Below are 25,319 nucleotides of genomic sequence, written 5' to 3'. Positions count from 1 at the left end.
GTGCCGAACCAGAGGACACAGCTTAAAAATAAGGGGTAGGCCATTTAGGACAGAGATGAGGAGAAACTTCTTCACCCAGAGAGTGGTGGCTGTGTGGAATGCTCTGCCCCAGAGGGCAGTGGAGGCCCAGTCTCTGGATTCATTTAAGAAAGAGTTGGATAGAGCTTTCAAAGATAGTGGAATCAAGGGTTATGGAGATAAGGCAGGAACAGGACACTGGATCAGTGGTGCTGGAAGAGCACAGCAATTCAGGCAGCATCCGAGGACAGGCAAAATCGACGTTTCGGGCAAAAGCCCTTCATCAGGAATAAAGGCAGAGAGCCTGAAGCGTGGAGAGATAAGCTAGAGGAGGGTGGGGGTGGGGAGAAAGTGGCATAGAGTACAATAGGTCAGTGGGGAAGGAGATGAAGGTGATAGGTCAGGGAGGAGAGGGTGGAGTGGATAGGTGGAAAAGGAGCTGGGCAGGTCGGACAAGTCCGGACAGGTCAGGGGATCGAGTTGCTGGAGGTTAGAAGCTAGGATGAGGTGGGGGAAGGGGAAATGAGGAAACTGTTGAAATCCACATTGATGCCCTGGGGTTGAAGTGTTCCGAGGCGGAAGATGAGGCGTTCTTCCTCCAGGCGTCTGGTGGTGAGGGAGCGGCGGTGGAGGAGGCCCAGCACCTCCATATCCTCGGCAGAGTGGGAGGGGGAGTTGAAATGTTGAGCCACTGGGCGATTTGGTTGATTGGTGCGGGTGTCTCGGAGATGTTCCCTAAAGCGCTCTGCTAGGAGGCGCCCAGTCTCCCCAATGTAGAGGAGACCGCATCGGGAGCAACGGATACAATAGATGATATTAGTGGATGTGCAGGTAAAACTTTGATGGATGTGGAAAGCTCCTTTGGGGCCTTGGATAGAGGTGAGGTAGGAGGTGTGGGCGCAGGTTTTACAGTTCCTGCGGTGGCAGGGGAAAGTGCCAGGATGGGAGGGTGGGTCGTAGGGGAGCGTGGACCTGACCAGGTAGTCACGGAGGGAACGGTCTTTGCGGAAGGCGGAGAGGGGTGGGGAGGGAAATATATCCCTGGTGGTGGGGTCTGTTTGGAGGTGGCGGAAATGTCGGCGGATGATTTGGTTTATGCGAAGGTTGGTAGGGTGGAAGGTGAGCACCAGGGGCGTTCTGTCCTTGTTGCGGTTGGAGGGGTTGGGTCTGAGGGCGGAGATGCGGGATGTGGATGAGATGCGTTGGAGGGCATCTTTAACCACGTGGGAAAGGAAATTGCGGTCTCTAAAGAAGGAGGCCATCTGGTGTGTTCTATGGTGGAACCGCTCCTCCTGGGAGCAGATACGGCGGAGGCGGAGGAATTGGGAATACGGGATGGCATTTTTGCAAGAGGTAGGGTGGGAAGAGGTGTAATCCAGGTAGCTGTGGGAGTCGGTGGGTTTGTAGAAAATGTCAGTGTCAAGTCGGTCGTCACTGATGGAGATGGAGAGGTCCAGGAAGGGGAGGGAGGTGTCAGAGATGGTCCAGGTAAATTTAAGGTCAGGGTGGAATGTGTTGGTGAAGTTGATGAATTGCTCAACCTCCTCGCGGGAGCACGAGGTGGCGCCAATGCAGTCATCAATGTAGCGGAGGAAGAGGTGGGGAGTGGTGCCGGTGTAATTACGGAAGATCAACTGCTCTACGTAGCCAACAAAGAGACAGGCATAGCTGGGGCCCATACGTGTACCCATGGCTACCCCTTTGGTCTGGAGGAAGTGGGAGGATTCAAAGGAGAAATTGTTAAGGGTGAGGACCAGTTCGGCCAAACGAATGAGAGTGTCGGTGGAGAGGTACTGTTGGGAACGTCTGGAGAGGAAAAAACGGAGGGCTTGGAGGTCCTGGTCATGGCGGATGGAGGTGTAGAGGGATTGGATATCCTTGGTGAAGATGAGGCGTTGGGGGCCGGGGAAACGGAAGTCTTGGTGGAGGTGGAGGGCGTGGGTGGTGTCTCGAATGTATGTGGGGAGTTCCTGGACTAGGGGGGATAGGACAGTGTCGAGGTAGGTAGAGATGAGTTCAGTGGGGCAGGAGCATGCTGAGACAATGGGTCGGCCAGTGTGGTCAGGCTTGTGGATCCTGGGAAGGAGGTAGAACCGGGCAGTGCGGGGTTCCCGGACTATGAGGTTGGAAGCTGTGGGTGGGAGATCTCCTGAGGTGATGAGGTTCTGTATGGTCTGGGAGATGATGGTTTGGTGATGGGGGGTGGGGTCATGGTCAAGGGGGCGGTAGGAAGAGGTGTCCTCGAGTTGGCGTTTGGCTTCAGCGATGTAGAGGTCAGTGCGCCAGACTACCACTGCGCCCCCTTTGTCCGCTGGCTTGATGGTGAGGTCAGGATTGGAGCAGAGGGATTGGAGGGCTGCGCATTGTGAGGGTGAGAGGTTGGAGTGGGGGAGGGGGGTCGACAGGTTGAGGCGGTTAATGTCCCGGTGGCAGTTGGAAATGAAGAGGTCGAGGGCAGGTAATAGGCCAGCGCGGGGTGTCCAGGTGGATGCAGTATGTTGGAGGTGGGCGAAGGGGTCCTCGGAAGGTGGGCGGGAGTCCTGATTGTGAAAGTAAGCTCGGAGGCGGAGGCGACGGAAGAATTGTTCAATGTCATGGCGTGTATTAAATTCATTGATGCGTGGACGGAGGGGGACGAAGGTGAGTCCTTTGCTGAGCACTGATCGTTTGTCCTCAGTGAGGGGGAGGTCTGGGGGGATGGTGAAAACTCGGCAGGGCTGGGAGCTGGGAGCTGGTGGGGTCGGAGCCAGTACCAGGAGTGGGAGTGATGGTGGGGGGAATGGGGGTAGAGTCATGAGCAGGGGTAGTGTTCCCCTCGGGGTTCTGGGGGGTGGGGATAGTGACAGTGGGGTCTGTGGGGGGCGTGTCAGCAGAATGCAGGTGAGTGGCGCTGGTGGGGTCGGAAGTGGTGGCAGACACGGCAGTAGGGGTGGCGGAAGTCACTGAGCGTGTGGCATCGGCGATGATGTGAGGGCCGGAAGTGGCTGTGGGAGTGGCCATGATGGGGGCAGAAGTGACATCATCAATCAGCATGGGGGTGGTAGCTGCATCAGCCGCATGGCTAATGGTGTTTCCGAGGCCAGGGGAATCTTCTGGAATGTTCGAGGAGCGCTGGTTATGGAGGTGGGTAGATAAACGTTTGTTGTACTTACAGTTTTTGATGTTCCACCCTGACCTTAAATTTACCTGGACCATCTCTGACACCTCCCTCCCCTTCCTGGACCTCTCCATCTCCATCAGTGACGACCGACTTGACACTGACATTTTCTACAAACCTACCGACTCCCACAGCTACCTGGATTACACCTCTTCCCACCCTACCTCTTGCAAAAATGCCATCCCGTATTCCCAATTCCTCCGCCTCCGACGTATCTGCTCCCAGGTGGAGTGGTTCCACCATAGAACACACCAGATGGCCTCCTTCTTTAGAGACCGCAATTTCCCTTCCCACGTGGTTAAAGATGCCCTCCAACGCATCTCATCCACATCCCGCATCTCCGCCCTCAGACCCCACCCCTCCAACCGCAACAAGGACAGAACGCCCCTGGTGCTCACCTTCCACCCTACCAACCTTCGCATAAACCAAATCATCCGCCGACATTTCCGCTACCTCCAAACAGACCCCACCACCAGGGATATATTTCCCTCCCCACCCCTCTCCGCCTTCCGCAAAGACCGTTCCCTCCGTGACTACCTGGTCAGGTCCACGCCCCCCTACGACCCACCCTCCCATCCTGGCACTTTCCCCTGCCACCGCAGGAACTGTAAAACCTGCGCCCACACCTCCTCCCTCACTTCTATCCAAGGCCCCAAAGGAGCTTTCCACATCCATCAAAGTTTTACCTGCACATCCACTAATATCATCTATTGTATCCGTTGCTCCCGATGCGGTCTCCTCTACATTGGGGAGACTGGGCGCCTCCTAGCAGAGCGCTTTAGGGAACATCTCCGAGACACCCGCACCAATCAACCAAATCGCCCAGTGGCTCAACATTTCAACTCCCCCTCCCACTCTGCCGAGGATATGGAGGTGCTGGGCCTCCTCCACCGCCGCTCCCTCACCACCAGACGCCTGGAGGAAGAACGCCTCATCTTCCGCCTCGGAACACTTCAACCCCAGGGCATCAATGTGGATTTCAACAGTTTCCTCATTTCCCCTTCCCCCACCTCATCCTAGCTTCTAACCTCCAGCAACTCGATCCCCTGACCTGTCCGGACTTGTCCGACCTGCCCAGCTCCTTTTCCACCTATCCACTCCACCCTCTCCTCCCTGACCTATCACCTTCATCTCCTTCCCCACTGACCTATTGTACTCTATGCCACTCTCTCCCCACCCCCACCCTCCTCTAGCTTATCTCTCCACGCTTCAGGCTCTCTGCCTTTATTCCTGATGAAGGGCTTTTGCCCGAAACGTCGATTTTGCCTGTCCTTGGATGCTGCCTGAATTGCTGTGCTCTTCCAGCACCACTGATCCAGAATCTGGTTTCCAGCACCTGCAGTCATTGTTTTTACCTCGGAACAGGACACTGATTAGGAATGATCAGCCATGATCGTATTGAATGGTGGTGCAGGCTCAAAGGGCTGAATGGCCTACTCCTGCACCTATTGTCTATTGCCTATTGTCTATTCTGAAATGGTCTTAGCAAGTCACTCAATTCAAGGAGTAAGTAGGAATGGATAATAAATACTGGTCTCAACAACACCGACATCTATGAAAAAATAAAAGAATAACAAATCTCTATCCCAAAGTATGGTTCTAGTATTGAATACAATGTTTTTTACTTCTCTTTTAATATGATGTGTAGTTGTAACATTACTGGTCGTGTAATCCAGATCCCTCCAGGTTAATGTTCTGAGGACAAGGGTTCAAATCTCAATGGCAGATGGTGAAATTTGAATTCAATAAATAAAATCTAGCTTAATGATGTCCATATAATCCCTGTCAATTGTTGCTAAAAACCCATCTGGTTCACGAATGCCTTTTAGGGAAAGAAATCTGCCATCCTTACCCGGTCTGGCCTACTGTGAGCCAGAGCAGTGTGATTGACTGCCCTCTGGGTAACAAATGATGGCCCAGTGGCTCAGTGGTTAGCACTGCTGCCTCACAGTGGCAGGGACCTGGGTTCAATTCCAGTCTTGGGTGACTGTCTGTGTGGAGTTTGTATATTCTCCCCGTGTCTGTGTGGGTTTCCTCCCACAATCCAAAGATATGCAGGTCAGGTGAAATGGCTATGCTAAATTGGCTGTAGTGTTCAGGGATGTGTAGGTTAGATGCATTAGTCAGGGGGAATGGGTCTGTGTGGGTTATTCTTTGGAGGGTTGGTGTGGAGTTAGTGGGCCAAATGGTCTGTTTCCACACTGCTGGGATGAATCTATGAATAACATCACCCACATCCCAGGAACAAGTTTTAAAAAACACTAGCATAACTGTCCAGCTTTCTTACATAATACTCTGTTAACAAAAATAGTGGCAGCTTTGTTCATTAAACATTTCAATCCTCTTTTTTGACAGGTATCGGGTACTTCATGCATTTTAGCACCAATCAGGTTGGTGAGAGGGCACTACTGGAATCTCGAATCTATTACCCAAAACGGGGCTTTCAGTGTTTGCAGTTTTACTCATACAACAGTGGAAGTGAGATGGATGAGCTGAACATCTGGGTTCGGGTTTACGATGAAGCAAACCCCAATGGGACTTTAACAAAAGTCACTGCAGTAAAAGGTGGGTCACTGAAAGACAAAGAATGAGCTTCTCTTCATTTATGAAGGTGCAGTCTGGCAGGGTGATATAACTCTGGCAGGGTGATATAACTCTGACAGGATTACAAGTTAAAAAACACAGATAATACTGAAAACAACAAATTCTGGAGATCACCAGCGGGTCATGCAGCATCCACATAGAGACAGCAAACGAGCATTTCGAGTCTAGATGACTCTTCATCAGAGTAAGAGATAATACCACCTCAATCTCAAATAAAATTCAGAGCTCTGGACAACAGAAGTTCTTTATGCCACAGAGGACAGCACCCTTTCTGGTAAATCATCAGATTATGGGTCTAAAACCCACTCCAATACTTGACTGTGTTATGGACCAGAGAAGACCCTTCAAAATATTTTAAGAAGGTAGACGAGACCCTAAATCTTTCTTAGCGTAAAGGCAAGTGTGCAACGTCTGTTCCAGCTGCAACTACTCGACGATAAGCCAAACACAATTTATTTAATCACTGTAGTTAAAATGCAACCAAACAAAAGGTGTTTCGAATAACTTAGCGCTATTGGAAAACTTAACAGAATAATAGGTATTACTGATTAAATGTTCCAATATAGTAACATCCCATAAACACACTCCTTCGCATAAAAGGCAAATTCCGACACAGATTCTCACATGCTGTTCTCCAACCCAGGAGGAAAAAGCAACAAGAGAAATTTCAGAGAGAGTAGCAGTCAGGAGACATTCACTCAAGCTTCCAACTCTGTTGAGACCCCAACAGCTTCTGCTTAAACATAAAAAACCCAGAAATCCTGATCTCTGAGAGCTATTCAGGCTGTTTAACAAAAAAAAAAGCCCAAGGCCTCCCAATCTATTTACTCTAGTGGTTCTGGTAGACTGCTCGTGCCCTCTGCCTTACACCCTCTCATCAAAAAGAAACAGGTCAAAATAGCTTCTTAAAGTCACAGCTCATCATAACTGTAATAATCAAATGATACCCTGGTGTGATATTTAGAAAGGAAGGTCCCGTCTGTCAGCTGAGATATTTAACTGAAGCCCTTACTTGTGATTTGTGGGATTATTTTGAGAAAGAACAGAGGAGATTTCCCTGGTGTTGTGCCTAATATTTATTCTTCAACCATCATCGCAAAAACAGGTTATCCGATCACTAATCTATTTCAGTTTGTTGGATCTTGCGATGCACAAATTGGCTGCCGCATTCCCTATAATACAGCGATAACAACACTTGAAAAGTAATTCATTGGATGTATGAGACTTTGGGGGCATGCTATAGTATTGAAAAGTATAACAGAAATGCAAGTCTTTCTTTTCCTCAAATTCCAGTCTCTAATCAATGAAACAAAATCTTGAGTCTTGCTGAGAAAGGATACATTTGATTGAAGCTTTTTGTGTCAATTCAAGGGAAAAGTGGTGGGCATTGACCACCTAGAAACAGACACCGGAATTATGGCCAAGAGTATAGTGCTGGAAAAGCGCAACAGGTCAGGCAGCATCCGAGGTGCAGGAGAATCAACGTTTCGGGAATTCCTGATGAAGGGTTTATGCCCGAAACGTTGATTCTCCTGCTCCTCCGATGCTGCCTGAACTGCTGTGCTTTTCCAGCACCACACTCTCCACTCTGATCTCCAGCATCTGCAGTCCTCACTTTCTCCCACTGGAATTATGGTTATTGAATTATGAAGTGTTTGCTTGAATGTATACCTCTGTAAACACATGTTGATAAAAGGGGTTAAAGATTGACTTTCTTTCACTATTTAATTTAACATATGACCTTGGAAGGAGAGCAGTATCAATTTATTAGAATGATACTTGTACTCCAAAGGTTAAGCTACGAAGAGACGGGAAACAAATTGTGTTCCTTACTTAGATGGTTCAGAGGCAATTAAATCAAGGCCTTCAGGATATTGAGTGGAATTGAAAGGGTAATTGGGGAGAAACTATTCCTTGTTGGTGGCTATAGGGCTGAGAATGAAACTAAAAATTAGAGACTGACCTTTTCGAACAGAAAATAGAAAACATTTCTTTATGATGGGGGTGATAGAAATTTGGAACCCTCTTCCACAAATAGCAAATTATGACAAGTCAGCTGTTAATTTTATCAATGGATATTTTCCTGAGCCAAAATATTTAGGCATGTGGACAAAAGCAGGTACAGACCTTGGGTATGGGTCAGTCTTGAATTCATTAAATTGTGGAACAAGTTTGAGGCAGGAAGTATAATTAATAAGTTCCAAATAAAATTAGGAGGCACTAATGACAGATTCAAATATCGTGCTTTACAGTTCTCCAGGTGGCTATGGGGAAGGAGCAAGGGAAAATTTGGAGGCATTCCAGAAATAAACAAATAGGGATCAATTCAGGAGTGTGATGGAACACTCCCCACTTGCCTGGATGGGGGCAGCTCCAAAACACTCAAGAAGCTCAATACCATCCAGGACAAAGCAGATGCTTGATTGGCACCGCATCCACAAACTTTCACTCCCTCCACCAATGACACTCAGAGTGTACCATCTACAAGATGCACTGCAGCAACTCACCAAGGCTCCCTAAACAGTACCTTCCAAACCCACAACCACTTCCATCGAGAAGGACAAGGGCAGCAGATACATGGGAGGACCACCCCCTACAAACTCCCCTCCAAGCCCCTCACCATCCTGACTTGGAAATATATCCCCATTCCTTCACTGACATTGTTTGGAATTCCCTCCCTAACAGCACTCCGTCCCAATGAATTCTGTACTTTAGGCAGGTGACACATGACTAAATTCGCGAGGGTAATTAGGGATGGGCAATAAACATTGGCCTAATCAGCAATGCCCCCATCCTATGGAGGAATTAAAACAAGATTTTATGTGGCACAGGGATTGACAATAACACACTGTTTAACATGCACAATCCTAATAGAACAGCAACACATTGACAATGGAAGACAAATAGAAATGCAGGAAAAACTCAGCGGTCTGTAGAGAGAAAGCAGAATTAATGCTTTGCGTTCATCGACCTTACTTCAGAGTCAATGATAATGGGTCTGTTGGCTAATCACAGCAATCATTCTCTATCCATTAGTTTGCATCAAGTCCAGGAATAATGAATTGTTTTGTCATCAGCAGAGATCTTACCAGTGTGCATTCCAATAATGTTCTCTGTTGTCAGCCCGGACATCCTAGAATCAAAGCACCCAGAAATTCAAAGTGGCCCCGCGATTACAGGAAAATATCTCTGAAATGTGCTTTGGTTCCTCTAACAGGCACAGATCTGAATTATTGGCAGCTTCACCACATTAGCCTCACCATGTCCAAGAAATTCCATGTTGTGTTTGAAGGAGTGAAAGGAGCAGGCAGTTCCACTGCAGGAATCTCCATCGATGATGTTAACCTCTCGGAAATGCATTGCCCCACCCACGTGTGGCATATCAAAAACTTTACCCACCTTTTAGACACGAGTCCCCCGGGGATGGGTGGCAAGATTTACAGTCCGAGATTCTACTCGAGAGAGGGATATGGATTTCAGATCGGCCTGTATGTGAATGGAACAAGCAGTCGCCCCTCCTACCTTGCTATTTATTTCTACTTGGTCAGCGGACCTGATGATGACAAATTGCAGTGGCCATGTCCATGGAAGCAGTGCACCATGTTGTTAATGGATCAACATCCAGATATCAGACGGCGCATGAACCATCAAAGAAGTGTCACCACGGACCCTGAGAAAGGTCAGGTAACATCCTCATTAGTCTTTCTGCATTCATTTCAGATTTTGGCTGTTCATGTTAATTGTGGTCTGACTTTGCTTTGTAGTTGACCAATCATCCTACTTTTGGGACAGACCTGACAAAGTAGGAGTCTTAGTAACAGATACTGATGGCACCAAATACTATCGGGGACATGGAAGTGGAACCAGTGCATTCTTATCCCATGAGAGATTGAAAAGCAGAGAGTTCATCAAGGGAGATGATGCCTATTTCCTGTTGACCATGGAAGGTATGATTGTATTTTCTCGCCCTTTTTTCATCTTATGGTTCAAGAACAGCCATATGGTCGAAGGGGGTTTAAAATTTTGCTGGAAAGACAGTCATGCTGCCTAAGCCTCTCATCTTGTGCTCTTCAAAAATTCAAAAGTTCAAACCATTGCAACCACTTACACAGTACAGAAAGGTTCTGATTGGCTGGCAAGTCACCTCGGTTTTGACTGAGGCGTTGCCAGAGAGGAAGCAGAATGGAACAAGACACTCCCCATCTTCCAGGGTAATTCAGCGTCAAACCTTTTCCTTTTCTTTGCGGAGAATAGGTCACTCTGTGTGAGTGTATGTTACATTTACAAAGGGTAAATGAGCCATTTTATGGGATCAGCTGCTTTTCTTAAGTGGTTTCTTAGTGTTATTGTTAGCGCACTTGGGATTGTTCAGCAACTGTTGCCCATTTTCTAATAGTAGATGTTTTGCTATGGGTTTTGGAAACATGAACCTCATATGTGTAAAACCCAAAATAAAACAGCCCCAATCAGATTTGGTTCTGTGTTTAGATAGCACTTGTTGAACAATGCTAAGCGCATTAATACTGACACTAAGAGCAAATTTAAGATCCTCAGCCAAACTCATAACATTGCTCTTTTATGTTCACTGGAAACATCATATTTCCATATGTGCACTCTGCAAACAAAAGGAAACTTTATGAAGTTTCCCGGGAGATTGGTCATCTATACTTCCATACCCATTCACCAGCCACAGGCAATCAGAGTTCATTTGACAACCAGTCTGCAACCTTTTCCCATGTGAGTCAAGAACATCAAAGTAAGTAAAGACTTGATTAGATTACTTACAGTGCAGAAACAGGCCCTTCGGCCAAGCAAGTCCACACCGACCTGCAACCCACCTAGATCCATTCCCCTAATACTACAGGCAATTTTAGCATGGCCAATTCACCTAACCTGCACATTTTTGGATGGTGGGAGGAAACTGGAGCACCCAGAGGAAACCCACGCAGACATGGGGAGAATGTGCAAACTCCGCACAGAGTCGCCTGAGGCAGGAATTGAACCTGGGTCTCTAGCACTGTGAGGCAGCAGTGCTAACCACTGTACCACCTGTACCAACTAAGAAATGTTTCTAGTGTCAGACTATCAAATCATTTAAATCAGACAGAACAGCATCTATCTAATTTAATCCAAGTATAACTAATATCACCAGGGTCTAACTAATATGACTAGGTCTAACTCATATCACCAGGGTCTTAAGAACTTTGCTCTACAAAGAATTACATCCAATCAAACGCAGCACAGATGTAGGCCATTTGGCCCAACTGATTGACACCGTGTTTATGCTCCACATGAGCCTCGAACCACTCTCCTTCATCCCACCCGATCAGCATAACCCTTGATTTCCCCATTCCCTTCCGTCTTTAACCAGTTTTCTGGCCAATGCATTTTTTTACCTCGTCTACTCCTCTGCTGATAGGTTCCATATTTTCACCACTCTCAGGTGGAAGTTTCTCCAGAATTCCTACCTATTCGGTGAGGTCTGTCACAATGGAAATATCTTCTTTATGTCAACCCTATTAAATCGCTATTGAAGGCTTCTGTTAAGTCAGCTGTCAGCCTTCCCTTTTCAAGAGAAAACAGTTCTGGCTTCATCAATGTTTCCTGATTGTTGTAACCATCGGGGCAAAAGTGAGGACTGCAGGTGCTGGAGATCAGAGACAAGATTAGAGTGGTGCTGGAAAAGCACAGCAGGTCAGGCAGCATCCGAGGAGCAGGAAAATCGATGTTTCGGGTAAGAGCCCTTCCTCAGGAATGAATGAAGGGCTGATGAAGCGCTCCTGCCCGAAACGTCGATTTTCCTGCTCCTTGGATGCTGCCTGACCTGCTGTGTTTTTCCAGCACCACTCTAATCTTGTCTCTGTTCTAACCATCAGTTCGAGTGTATTCCTTGCACTTTCTTGTGTGCATCTGTTGGAGTACCATTATATCTTTTTCTTCACTCATGGAATATGGGCATCACAGGGCAGCATTTACTCCCCGTCCCTCGTTACCCCTTGAGAAGGTGGTGGTGAGCTGCCTTCTTGAACCGCTGTAAGTCCATGTATTGTAGGTCCAATGCTGTTAGGGAGGGAGTTACAGGATTTTGACCCAGTGCATTGAGGGAACGATTATATATTTCCAAGTCAGGATGGTGAGGGGAACTTGCAGGAGGTGGTCATCCCATGCATCTGATGCTCCCCCTGCTTTCAGATGGGAAGATACTGTGGGTTTGGAAGGTGTTATTGGAGGAGCCTTGGTGAATTTCAGTAGTGCATCTCGCAGATGGCATTATAATAATTGGTGAGGTGCAGACCAAAACAGTACCTGATAGAGGTGTATAAGGTTATAAGGAGCATTGACAGTGTAAATAGAAAGTGGCTAATTCTATTTCTTAAGAAAATAAGGACATGTAAACATCCCTGTAATGTCTGTAATTCCCAGTTTAGTAAATGACGATACGCAACCCTACCTTTGAATAAATTCACATAATTAATTAAACCTGTAAACCATTTTTGACTAAGTCAACACTTTGGTTAATGACTATCATCTTGTAGACATGGTAATAAAGTCATTCTTGGCAAAGCAAGAGGATGAGCAGTACCACAGACTGAGGTTTAATGGTTGAAATAATCTGCACATGTTGTTATGATCCCATTTGATGGTACAGTTGGCCAAGTCTGATCCCAATATGAAAGCTGACTTGATAGATCATGTGTACTTTTTGGTGCAGTGGTCAAGTGTTTTTTTTGACTGAAACATATTCTCATGAGAATGCTCTTAAACAGATATACGTTCATGACACAAAAGGCAAAAGAAACGATGTAGTTCTCGGAGATAGCTCAGAAAGTTCTTAACACAAGCATCACAACCCCATCCAATCCCAGAGAGATTATCTTCCAACTTCAACTCTTTAGTTTTCTAATTCCTTCTCAAGAGACTGTGGAGATGCTTTTTCCACAATTCTCAGCTCTAACCTTTCTCAGTTAGCACTGTTGCCTCACATAGCAAGGGCATGTGCCCGAAACGTCGAATCTTCTGTTCCCTAGATGCTGCCTGACCTGCTGTGCTGTTCCAGCAATAAAGTTTCAGCTTTGATCTCCAGCATCTGCAGACCTCACTTTCTCCTCACATCGCAAGGGACCAGGGTTCAATTCCAGCCTCGAGCAACTGTCTGTGCACATTCTCTCCGTGTCTGCGTGGGTTTGCTCCGGGTGCTCCCACAGTCCAAAGATGTGTAGGTCAGGTGAATTGGCCATGCTAAATTGCCCATAGTGTTAGATGTATTAGTCAGAGGTAAAATGGGTCTGGGTGGGTTACTGTTCGGAGGGTCGGTGTGGACTTGCTGAGCCGAAGGGCCTGTTTCAATACTGTGGGAATCTAATCTATTCTAATCTAACTTGAAGACTTAATAAGCTCTCCCAGATCTGAAACCCCATATGTTAGAAAACATTGCTGCTGAGTTGATTAGTTCCTCCGACTCTGATCTTTTCAGGAGAAAATACTGTTCTTTCCTGAACTGATCCCTCCTGAGCTCTTTTCAACTGAATTCAGAAAATCGACTTTTCTGCTTTGAAGTCAAAACCAAATTGCCTTAATGTGTTTACTCTGTCTGTCATAAACCCAACAATATAAAACTTTATCCATTAACACTACCAGAGCCTGCCACACAGTTTGCTCAGCTAATTTGTTTTTTTTTGAGCAAAAATGTATCTGTTTCAAAATGACTTTCTGACCCTTTCAAAAAGAAATCACAGAACTGGCCAAAGTGCCTCTGCTTCTATCTTAAAACTCCAATGTGGTCTTCTCTACATCAGGGAGACCAAACTTAAACTCAGGGAAAGCTTCACTGAGCATCTCAGATGGGCCTGCAGGGGCCGACTGGACTTCACAGTCACCACCCATTTTAATTCCCTTTCCAACATGACCATCCTCAGCCTCTCCATTGCCACAGTGAATCAGACCATACATTGGAGGAACAACACCTCATCTTCTGCCTGGGTATCCTACAGCCTGGAGAACTCAACATTGAGATCTCCAATTTCAAATAACCTCCCTTCCCATCCTCTGACTCTCTTAGCGGTCCATCCCCCTCCTTTCCATTCCTCTGATTGGCTCCTCCTTCCAGCTACCAACCGGATTCATTCCTCCCATCAACCAACGAGGCCATACCCTCTACCCGACTTCACTTATCCCCACTTCACCACCCTGCGCCCCCCAACCCCCTTTACCTGCAGCTCCCCCACACCCACCCCCAGTCCTGAAGGGTTACATTTGAAATGTTGACTTCTCTGCCTCCTGATGCTGCCTAGCCTGCTGTGTTCTCCCAGCCTCTTGCTTGTTAACCTTGGATTCTAGCAGGTGCAGTTTGTTTGTCTCTATCTTAAAACACAACTTCCAAAACAAAACGACAATTTCTTAGGCAAAGGCACCATAGTCTCGCCCACTAGTTTGGTGGTGGTTTAAGCTGAGGGTCATCACACCTCAGGTGAGGTGAGAGATTAAGAAGGAGAGTCCTTCATGGTCATCTCAGCTGGTATGGGAATAGAACCCACACTGTGGTATCATTCTGCTTAATGGAACCCATGCTGCTTTGCAAACCAGCCATCCAGCCAATTGAGCTAGTGTGTTGGATCAGATATGAGGGCTGCACACAATTCACCTCCTGAAACTTTGTGTTGGATTTTGTGATCCCCTGGTGGTGGATTTGCAGCTGGTGAGCTCATAAAATGTCCACGGATGCTCAGTCCACTTTCCAATGTAATTTTACCAGTGGGGATGGGGATGATCCCAATGGCCTGCCAACTTGTGGACTAATGGACACTTCTAGGTCAAGAGCACGACCTAGTCTTGCTGATACTGGGAGCTTACTGTTGTATAAGACAGTTACTACCTGAAAGGCCTGCCCATCAGAACATAAAGCAATGTTCTAGGGAAGTGCTAACCATTGCTATACCCATCCTGAGTTTGTTACAAAGCTGTGTGAGAGTATTTTGTCTGCAATAATCATGCGGTTCAGAGATGTGATTGCACACCTCTAGAGCTGAGGGGGCGGTGGGGTAAACTTGAGTCTGAGAGACAGGACATTACCACAAGACTGGGACGGCACGGTGGCTCAGTAGTTAGCACTGCTGCCTCACAGCACCAGGGTCCCAGGTTCGATTCCAGCCTCAGTTGACTGTCTGTGTGGAGTTTGCACATTCTCCCCGTGTCTGCGTGGGTTTCCTCTGGGTGCTCCGGTTTCCTCCCACAGTCCAAAGATGTGTAGGCCAGGTGAATTGGCCATGCTAACAAATTGCCCATAACGTTAGGTACATTAGTCAGAGGGAAATGGGACTGGGTGGGTTACTCTTCAGAGGGTCGGTGTGGACTGGTTGGGCCGAAGGGCCTGTTTCCACACTGTGGGGAATCTAATCGAACACCATCTTTTCCGCAGTTACAATGTGAACACACTCATAGGTACACAAGGGACCATCATGAGATCTCAGATGGAATGTAACTGCTTGGAAGGCCTAGGGCATAAACCTAGTCACTGTTGTCAGGATTGAGCCTTTCTACGACAGGGAATCCTTCCCTACACAATATCAGTTGTTGGAATCAATGCCAACGAGAAGGAAGGATTTTAATGGCGAATCTATGCTTCCTCCTACGGTGTTACAGTTGGATGCTGAGGACAATATTCAGGAGCAATGGGAGACAGACCCATGCCAAGGTCATTGCAATTACAATTAGAATCCCTATAGTGTGGAAACAGGCCCTTTGTTTCCACACCAACCCTCCGAGCAGTAACCTACCCAGACCCATTTACTTACCCTAAATTTACCCCTGACTAATGCGCCTAACCTACACATCCCTGAACACTATGAGCAATTTAGCACAGCCAATTCACCTAACCTGCACATCTTTGTGGTTGTGGGAGGAAACCAGAGCACCTAAAGGAAACCCACGCAGACACGGGAAGAATTTGCAAACTCCACACAGACAGTCACCTGAGGCTGGAATCAAAGCCGGTCCCTGGTGCTGTGAGGCAGTAGTGCTAACCACTGAGCCACCATGCCACCAGCTTTAGCTGTTATGGAACTGGGGTGCTCCTCCTTCATGGGCTCCCTGGTACCAATCTCTAAAATATTACTGCCATCCTGGGTTACCCCCATCCTTCTACCCTTCTGGCTTGTCATAGAGCCATACAGCAGTGGAATAGGCCCTTCGGCCCATCATGTCTATACCAACCCCAAACCACACTAACCCCATTTACCTGCACTGGGTCTGTAGCCTACTGTGCTCTGGCATCCTAGACGCTCATCTTGATGCTTCTCAAATGTTGCGAGAGTAACTGCCTCCACCCCATCGAACAGCACACTCCATATTCCTACTACCGTCTGGGTGAAACCATTCACTCTCAGATCCCCTCCAACCCACTTACACCTCGCCATAATACTATGCCCTTTGGTCTGCAAAACGTCAGCTCATGGGGGAGAGATTCTCATGATCTATACGTCTCATAACTCTGTACACCTTCAATCAGATCCCTCCCTCATCCCCAGCACACCCTCCCACTCCACTTGCTCCCCATGCCCTCCAAGCTGTGAAAAAAGGGGTGTTGCTAGTCAGTGGTCCACCCCTGCCCCATTCCCGCAAAGCCACACCAAACTTTATGTATTGGAAACAGGCTTCAGTCCCAGCAAAGACCACCCCCTCTGGGTGGACGTGCTGGGGTAGGAAGGCTGCTGGTCACTCAGTTGGCGGGCAGCTTTTGGAATTAATGCCCGGACAGTGGGAAGTGTCCTGTGGGTCAGGCTGGCTCCTGATGGCCAGGTACTGAGAGGGTGCAGTCCCCAGGGTTGCCATTTTTCTCTCATTCCCCCTCCCCTTCACTCTCCCTCTGTCACCCACTGGGACTTTCCCTGTTTATTGTTCCTCTATTTCCAGTCCCCGGAAACCGTGGGTGTTTTGCTTCTTATTTGTGTTTTCGACACGGATCGTTTGTGTTGAGTGTTGACGTATCTTGTTTTCTGATCTATTAGATGTATCCCATCTTGTTGGCCCCCAGCCAACACCATCAGTACCCACAACCACAGTGACAACTGTTCCCGCGGGCACGACCACTCAGCCAGAGACCAGCGCTCCAGATTTGTGCTCTGATTTTAAATGTGAAAACGATGGCATCTGCACCGTGTCTGATGGAAAACCCATTTGCAGGTAACACCTTCTCTGTTATTGTTTCAACATGAGATGGATTACAGTAACCTCCTCATTTGTAATGAACAAAGGAGAGTATTTATCCTGATAGCATCCTGCGTCTACGCGTGACAGCCAATGAGGCGCTTCTGAAGCGCAGTCGCTATGGCAATGTAGGAATCGAAGCAGCCAATCAGTGCACAGCAAGTGTCCACAGGCAGCAATGCGAATATGACTGGATCATGTACCTCTATCTTCGGTGGCCAGGAGACTGGGGAAACAACTTGAGGTGGCACAGTAGTTCAGAGGTTAGCACTGCTGCCTCACAGCGCCAAGTCACATGTTCGATTCCAGCCTTGGGCGACTATCTGTGTGGAGTTTGCACATTCCTCTTGTGTCTCTGCAGGTTTCCTCTCACAATCCAAAGATGTGCAGGTTAGGGTGAATTGGCCATGCTAAATTGCTCATGGTGTTTAGGGATGTGTAGGTTAGGTGCATTAGTCAGGAGTAAATGTAGAGTATTAGGGTAGGGGAATGGGTCTGGGTGGGCTACTCTTCGGAGGGTTGGTGTGGACCTGTTGGGCCAAAGGGCCCGTTTCTACACTGTAGGAATTCTATGAACTTATCCTGAAAGAGTGGCCCCTGATAGAGAGGCCTTGGTTTAATGCCTTAGGCAAAGGGCAATGTCTGTCTTGGGAACTGGATTTTCCCAAAACCCCATGGGGGGAGGGATAGAAGGTGTTCTGGGCTGGCAGGGGAAGGGGTGAGTGTGGATGTGTTATATTTTCTCAACATACCCCTTCCACTGAAGATGATACCCCTCTCTGCCCAAGAGGCAGGATAGAAAGAGGATTAGCCAATCACTGCAAAGGTTTTTGCACCACCACTGTCTTACCAGGCCATAGGGCTGCTCTCTCTTTAGGAAGAGAGTGAGAGAGAGACTATTAATGGTTTAACCTGAGGTTCACCATGCCCCAGGCGAGGGGAGAGGTTGTGAAGGACAAGCTTTCATGATAACCTCAGCTGGTAATGGGAATTGAATCCCTACTATTGGCATCACGCTGCCTCACAAACCAACCACCCAGCCAACTGAGCTAAGACCCAACTGTGGAAATTTGCCACAGCAACAAAAAACTGCCACCCAGAGACTGCCATTTTCTTGGATACTGACTGGGTCGGGGCGGGGGGGGGGCGGTGGTATAAAAGTCAGGGCTTCCACATTGCAAAAAAGGGCCGTGCTTGAGAAAGGCACAGCAGGATCCAACAGAGGGCTTTCTCCTCCAACTCCCATTTGCTGACTGGCCCATTTGCCTCATGGTGGTTTTATGGGTCAGTGAGGCTGCTTCTTGTGAGGGTGGGGGGCCTTGGAGTTTCCCAGCATGCCTCAGCAGTGTGACTGGGCCTGAGAGGGGATCCAGAGACTGGGATTTCACTGACCAAGACCCCGGGTCTCAACTACACCCCCACCCTCCCCTTTCTCCACACACGACTGAACGTTACTGTCTAGGAAAAACCCAGATGGGTTAAGTTGATGAGTACACTGCACTAGGCATCATCCAAAACAAAAGAAGCTCTTTTCTATCCCCCTCATGATCTGTTACGGAGCCACTGGTTTTTCCAGGTGCCTTACGGGTGAGGATTGGTGGTATTCTGGTAAATACTGTCAGACCCACAGCAAACAGGAAGACACCGTGATGATAGCAGCGATCTCGTCTGTTGTTGTGTTCCTGGTTATGCTGATAATAACTGTGGTCAGTGTGTACTGCCTCAGACAGAAATACCACAAGAAGATGGACAAGAATGATGGACAGCACGGAACAAATCTAACTAATGTGAGTGTTTGAAATAGTTTTGATGACAACTTAACATTTAAATGCATACTTTGCTGGTGAATTCTAACCTCAATTATTTTGCTTCAGTTGGCAAATATACACTGGCAAATAAAAAGAGAGGAGCAGGCCATTCAACCCATCGAGTCCTTTCTGTATTTCCATACATCCTTCTGATCTTCAACTCCACTTTGCCAGCTGCTCCCCATATCCTTGGATTCCATTAAAACCATTGAACCCCCCGTGGAAATGATACAACTCAGAAGGGGAACCCTTCAGCCCATTGTGTCCGTGCTGACCCAGTGACACCCAGATTCCCTTTCTAATCCCATCTCCCTGCCAATGGCCCATAGCCCTGCAGCTTACAGCACTGAAGGTGCAGATCCAGGAACGTTTTGAAAGAGTTTAGGGTCTCTGCCCCCAACACCGACTCAGGCAGCAAATTCCAGACTGCCCTCTGTGTAAAAACGGCCCCCTCCAATCCTTGTGTCACTGAGCTTGTATTTGTGACCTTCGGTTTTTGAACTCTGTGCCAAGGGAAACGGGTTCCTCCTGTCTGCTCCATCCCTACCCCTCACAATTCTGTACACCTCATTCATGTCACTCTTCAGCTTTTTCTGCTCCAACCTCTCCTCATTGCTACAATCCTCCAGCCCTGGCAACATGCTCATAAATCCTCCCTGCTCTCTCTCCACAGGAATTACATCCTTCCTGTAATGTGGTGACCAGAACCACACACAACACTCCAGCCATGGTCTCACCCGTGACTTGTACAGTTTCATCATTTTATCCTACTTTTGTATTCTATACCTCTGCCAATAAAGGCCTTCTTTACAGACTTATCTCCATGCACTGCGACCTTCAGGAACCTGCGCACTTGTATAAACAAGATCTTTCATTTCATCAAACCCAATCAATGTGTTAGGTTAGATTAGACAGTGTGGAAACAGGCCCTTGGACCCAACAAGTCCACACCGACCCTCTGAAGAATAACCCACCCAGACCCATTCACCTACTCTATATTTACCCCTGACTAATGCACCTAACACTATGGGCAATTTAGCATGGCCAATTCACCTGACCTGCACATCTTTGGATTGTGAGAGGAAACCGGAGCACCCGGAGGAAACCCACGCAGTCACGGGTAGAATATGCAAACTCCACACAGACAGTCGCCTGAGGTGGGAATTGAACTCAGGTCCCTGCCGCTGTGAGGCAGCAGTGCTAACCACTGAGCCACCGTGCCACCCACATGTTCTTGCTTACTGTGTATTCTCTTGCGTAGTTGCTGAGAGAACAAATATGTGTCAATCCCAGCTTTAAGTTTATTCCACAATGCAGCACCTCTGGGGTTGAGAATTCCAAAGATTCTTAACCTTGTGAGTGAAGCCATCTCCCCTCATCCTAGCCTCTTACCCTGACAGTGCGCCCCTGCATTCTGGAGTCACCAGGGGAAAGTGCCTGCCGCTGTCAACCCCCCACAGAATCTTCAAGATCACGTCTCACTTTTCTAAACTCCAAAGAATATAGGGTCACTTTACCCAGCCTGGCAACATCAGACAGGCCGTTCACCCCAGGGACCAGTCTGTGTGGAGTTTGCACATTCTCCCCGTGTCTGTGTGGGTTTGTTCCTGATGTGCAGGATTGATGATGCTAAATTACCCATAGTGCTCTGGGATGTGCAGGCTAGGTGGCTTAGCCGTAGGTCATAAAAGTTTGGTGCTGGAAAAGCACAGCTGGTTGTGATGCTTTGTGTATACACTAATCACTGTAAAGGTGACTTTATACACTTTTCCCCATGTAATCCTGTACTTGAGTATACGTGACAGTAAAATCTAAATCAAAATCTAAATGTCTTTCTCTCGCCCTGGGCTCTGTCTCCACTCATCTGCTTATTCCTTTCCATCTCACCCACCCCCAACCCCTTGTCATCACCACATAACCATACTTTTCCAGCGACCATCAGTTCAGAAGAAGGGTCACTGGACCTGAAATGTTAACTCTGCTTTCTCTCCACAAGTGCTGCCAGACCTGCTAGGTTTCTCTAGTAATTTATGCATTAGTTACATTTACTTATAACCAGCCAGCCCTATAATCAAACTGGTGAAGCTCCTGTTATTCTTCTCAACACCTTCCCCACTCCCCAATACCACAGAAACCTTGGCATAAGGATTCAATTTTACTAGATCCTGCCCCAAATTCAACCCTTGAACTATGCACTGATATTCCATTGTCGCCCCACAACAGCAGGAAGGCCCCCTGACAGACTCAGTTCCATAGCCTCCAGCAGAACCCCCCTTGTCCTGGACGGGTGGATTTGGGGCCGTAAATTGCTGGCAAGGCATTCCGCTCCGACAGTATCACAACCACACTCGATTATCTCTGAGTTCAGCACTCAGCACTGCCGTCACACATTAGTCACTGGTTGGGCAAGAGGAGTGGGCAATGCCAGCTTTCGTTTTCTTTAACAAGTTGCTGGAAAGGCTCAACAGGTCTGGCAGCATCTGTGGAGAGAAATCGGAGTCAATGGAGTTTTCTTTCACTGCCTCGGTCCACAGTGCACGTTTCAACTTTTAGAATACTGCGTACATTTCTGGTCACCCTGCGATAGGAAACATGTTGTCACTTGAGAAGGAGCAGAAAAGATTTACAAGGACGTTACCTGGGTTGGAGGAATAGGGAGAGGCTGAACAGGCTGGGACTGTCTTCCCTGGAGCATCAGAGGCTGAGGGGTGACCTTATCGAGGTTTACAGAATCATGAGGGGCGTGGATAGGATAAATAGATAAGGTCTTTTCCCTGGGGTGGGGAGTCTAGAAGTGGAGGGTATAAGTTTAGGGTGAGAGGGGAAATATGTAAGAAGGTCCTAAGGGGTAACTTTTTCATGCAGAGGGTAGTGTGTGTATGGAATAAGCTGCCAAAGGAAGTGGTGGAGGCTGGTACAATTACAACATTTAAAAGGCATCTGGATGGGTATGAACAGGAAGGATTTAGAGGGATATGGGATAGTGGTGCTGGAAGAGCACAGCAGAACAGGCAACATCCAAGGAGCAGTAAAATCGATGTTTCGGGCAAAAGCCCTTCATCAGGAATACAAGCAGAGAGCCTGAAGTGTGGAGAGATAAGCTAGAGGAGGGTGGGGGTGGGGAGAAAGTAGCATAGAGTACAATATGTGTGTGGGGGAGGGGATGAAGGTGATATGTTGGGGGCGGGGGAGGGTGGAGTGGATAGGTGGAAAAGATGGATAGGCAGGTAGGACAAGTCATGGGGACAGTGCTGAGCTGGAAGTTTGGAACTGGGGTGAGGTGGGGGAAGGGGAAATGAGGAAACTGGTGAAGTCCACATTGATGCCCTGGGGTTGAAGTGTTCCGAAGTGGAATATGAGGCGTTCTTCCTCCACGCGTCTGGTGGTGAGGGAGCGGTGATGAAGGAGGCCCAGGACCTCCATGTCCTCGGCAGAGTGGGAGGGAGAGTTGAAATGTTGGGCCACAGGGCGGTGTGGTTGATTGGTGCGAGTGTCCCAGAGATGTTCCCTAAAGCGCTCTGCTAGGAGGCGTCCAGTCTCCCCAGTGTAGAGGAGACCGCATCGGGAGCAATGGATACAATAAATGATATAAGTGGATGTGCAGGTAAAACTTTGATGGATGTGGAAGGCTCCTTTAGGGCCTTGGATGGAGGTGAGGGAGGAGGTGTGGGCGCAGGTTTTGCAATTCCTGAGGTGGCAGGGGAAGGTGCCAGGATGGGAGAGTGGGTTGTAGGGGGGGCGTGGACCTGACCAGGTAGTCGCGGAGGGAACGGTCTTTGCAGAAGGCGGAGAGGGGTGGGGAGGGAAATATATCCCTGGTGGTTGGGGTCTGTTTGGAGGTGGCGGAAATGTCGGCGGATGATTTGGTTTATGCGATGGTTGGTAGGGTGGAAGGTGAGCACCAGGGGCGTTCTGTCCTTGTTACGGTTGGAGGGGTGGGGTCTGAGGGCGGAGGTGCGGGATGTAGACGAGATGCGTTGGAGGGCATCTTTAACCACGTGGGAAGGGAAATTGCGGTCTCTAAAGAAGGAGGCCATCTGGTGTGTTCTGTGGTGGAACTGGTCCTCCTGGGAGCAGATATGGCGGAGGTGGAGGAATTGGGAATACGGGATGTCATTTATGCAGGAGGTAGGGTGGGAAGAGGTGTAATCGGTGGGTTTGTAAAAAATGTCGGTATCAAGTCGGTCGTCATTAATGGAGATGGAGAGGTCCAGGAAGGGGAGGGAGGTGTCAGAGATGGTCCAGGTAAATTTAAGGTCAGGGTGGAATGTGTTGGTGAAGTTGATGAATTGCTCAACCTCCTCGCGGGAGCACGAGGTGGCGCCAATGCAGTCATCAATGTAGCGGAGGAAGAGGTGGGGAGTGGTGCCGGTGTAATTACAGAAGATCGACTGTTCTACGTAGCCAACAAAGAGACAGGTTTTACCTTTAGAGAGATATGGTCAAGTGCTGGCAAATGGGACTAGATTGAGTTAGGATATCTGGTCAGCACGGATGAGTTGGACCGAAGGGTCTGTTTTCATGTTGTATGACTGTTTAATTACATCCTGCTCTCCTTCGACATTGAGGATAACCCATTTAAAGGAGACCACACCTTCTGTTCCTCCTGACTGATCTGTAACTCAGGTAGTGCACACATTTTGAAATAACACCATAGAGGCTGATATCCTATCACCCGGTCCCCCTTTATTTACATGTGGAGAGACCTTGACACTGGATCCAGCTCCCTCAGAGCCAGCTCTCAGAGTGAGCAGAACCCCTGACACCCCTGTTTATATGTGTCAGCCAGGGCTCCCTGATTGGATCAGGTTAACAGCCCCAATCAGGGAACTCATAGTCTATGACCTCATTCCAATCAGTACATAGCTCAAGCAGTCTGTTGAACAGATTGATTTGGTTGTACAAATTGTTGCTGGTTTTCCAACCGTTCTGCTCAGTCTAACCCATTATTGCCTTTACAGCAAACCCCGATGTGAGAATGCATGAACGGGATTCCTCAGGCATTGCGAAGCCACTGAAAGAGTCGAGCAACGGCGATGGAAGACAAAAACGAATCAAATAGCAAATAGTGCTTTTGCTTCAAGAATATTTCCCATTCTGTTTGAAAATTGGAAAAAGGGAACATGGGGGCTGGCTTTATGACGCAACCAAACAAAATTCCAAATAATGTAACAATGATATAAGCTGAGGTTGCAGCTAGAGGAACTAAGATACCAAAATATTCAACACTCCATTTCAGGAGGGATTACTAAATTACGCGATTGTGCCTTCTGAAATGAATACAAGATTTACAAATGTATATAAAGTCAACGTGATTTTACTCGGATTCTCAACTCATTATGAATCTTATAGAGAATACACTCAGTGTCAGTGTCTCTGAGCTACTTTCGTGAAGGCCACTAACTGCGCAATTAATTGTGCCAACCAATTTCATAGATACTTATGAAATGGCCCATGTTTCCATCTTGTACGCACTAAGGTTTGTTTGAGCTCATGAGACCAGCCCATTACATGGCTGCAATGATGAGAGTTTGCTGCTGCTGTCTTCCTGCAGTGTCAGAAATCACAGGGTCCCACTCAGTCAGGTTTGAGGCAGCCACCCCTTGGTCGAACCAGAAGAGTCCATTGAAGTTAACAAGATGTAGTTTAGTGATCAGGTACACAATAGCAACCAGCTACATTTATAGAATCCCTGTAATGTGGAAACAGGCCCTTCGGCCCACCAAGTCCACACCGACTGTCCGAAGAGTAACCCACTAAGCCCATTTCCCATTACTCTAATGCACCTAACCTACACATGCCTGAACCCTATGGGCAATTTAGCTAACCTGCACATCTTTGGACTGTGGGAGGAAATCGGAGCACCCAGAGGAAACCCACGCAGAAACGGGGAGAATGTGCAAACTCCACACAGTCACCCAAAGCTGGAATCAAACCTAGGTCCCTGGTGCTGTGAGACAGCAGTGCTAACCACTGAGCCACTACTGATTGACAGGATAGTCATTGTCGGTGCACTGGTCCCTAGCCTGCCGCTGCTGTATTCTGCCCCCTTGTGCCTCTGCGATAAACTCTGAACAGGTTTTCGTGCTGGTGACCCACAGCTTTGTGAACATATGAAATGGGAGCAGGCGTAGACCATTCAGCCCATCTGCCTGCTCTGCTATTCAATAAGGTTGTGGAAAATTTGCTATGTATTCTACTTCCCACCCACTCCTGCCTCTGCCTTCGGAATATTCAATAACCCCATCTCCACTGCCGCCTGAGACAGAGAGTTCCAAAGTCACACAACCCTCTGAGAGAAAGAAGTTCCCCTCAGCTCTGTCCTGAAAGAGTGACCCCAAATGTTAAATCAGTGCCCCCTCGTTCAGAACTCACCCGTCTGAGGCACCATCCTCTCCATATCCACCCTGTAGAGACCATTCTGGATCTTATACATTTCAATTAAATCACCCCTCACTCTCTGTACTCCAACGGAAACACGCACAATCTGTCCAACCTGTCCTCATGAAACAATTCACACCTTCCAGGAC

The 25,319-nt window shown here is 48.0% G+C and overlaps 1 protein-coding gene across 1 annotated transcript in view; it reads left to right on the top strand.

Moving 5' to 3' along the window:
* Positions 1-24,935, top strand: part of mep1ba (meprin A subunit beta a) — a 54,300-nt gene extending 29,365 nt beyond the window's left edge. Inside the window, exons 10-15 of the mRNA XM_043687642.2 lie at positions 5,531-5,740; positions 8,997-9,458; positions 9,544-9,726; positions 16,783-16,957; positions 18,558-18,768; positions 23,751-24,935. Of these exons, the coding sequence (XP_043543577.1) occupies positions 5,531-5,740; positions 8,997-9,458; positions 9,544-9,726; positions 16,783-16,957; positions 18,558-18,768; positions 23,751-23,765 (1,256 nt within the window). The 3' untranslated portion in view covers positions 23,766-24,935. The remainder of the gene's footprint in view (positions 1-5,530; positions 5,741-8,996; positions 9,459-9,543; positions 9,727-16,782; positions 16,958-18,557; positions 18,769-23,750) is intronic.
* The last annotated feature ends 384 nt before the right edge of the window (positions 24,936-25,319 follow it).

Source organism: Chiloscyllium plagiosum, unplaced genomic scaffold, assembly GCF_037043375.1.
Source record: "Chiloscyllium plagiosum isolate Xiang-an unplaced genomic scaffold, Cpla_swu_hap1 HiC_scaffold_4, whole genome shotgun sequence".
NCBI lineage: Eukaryota > Metazoa > Chordata > Chondrichthyes > Orectolobiformes > Hemiscylliidae > Chiloscyllium > Chiloscyllium plagiosum.
Note: the sequence above shows the minus strand (reverse complement) of the source record. Positions and strands in the feature narration are given on the sequence as shown.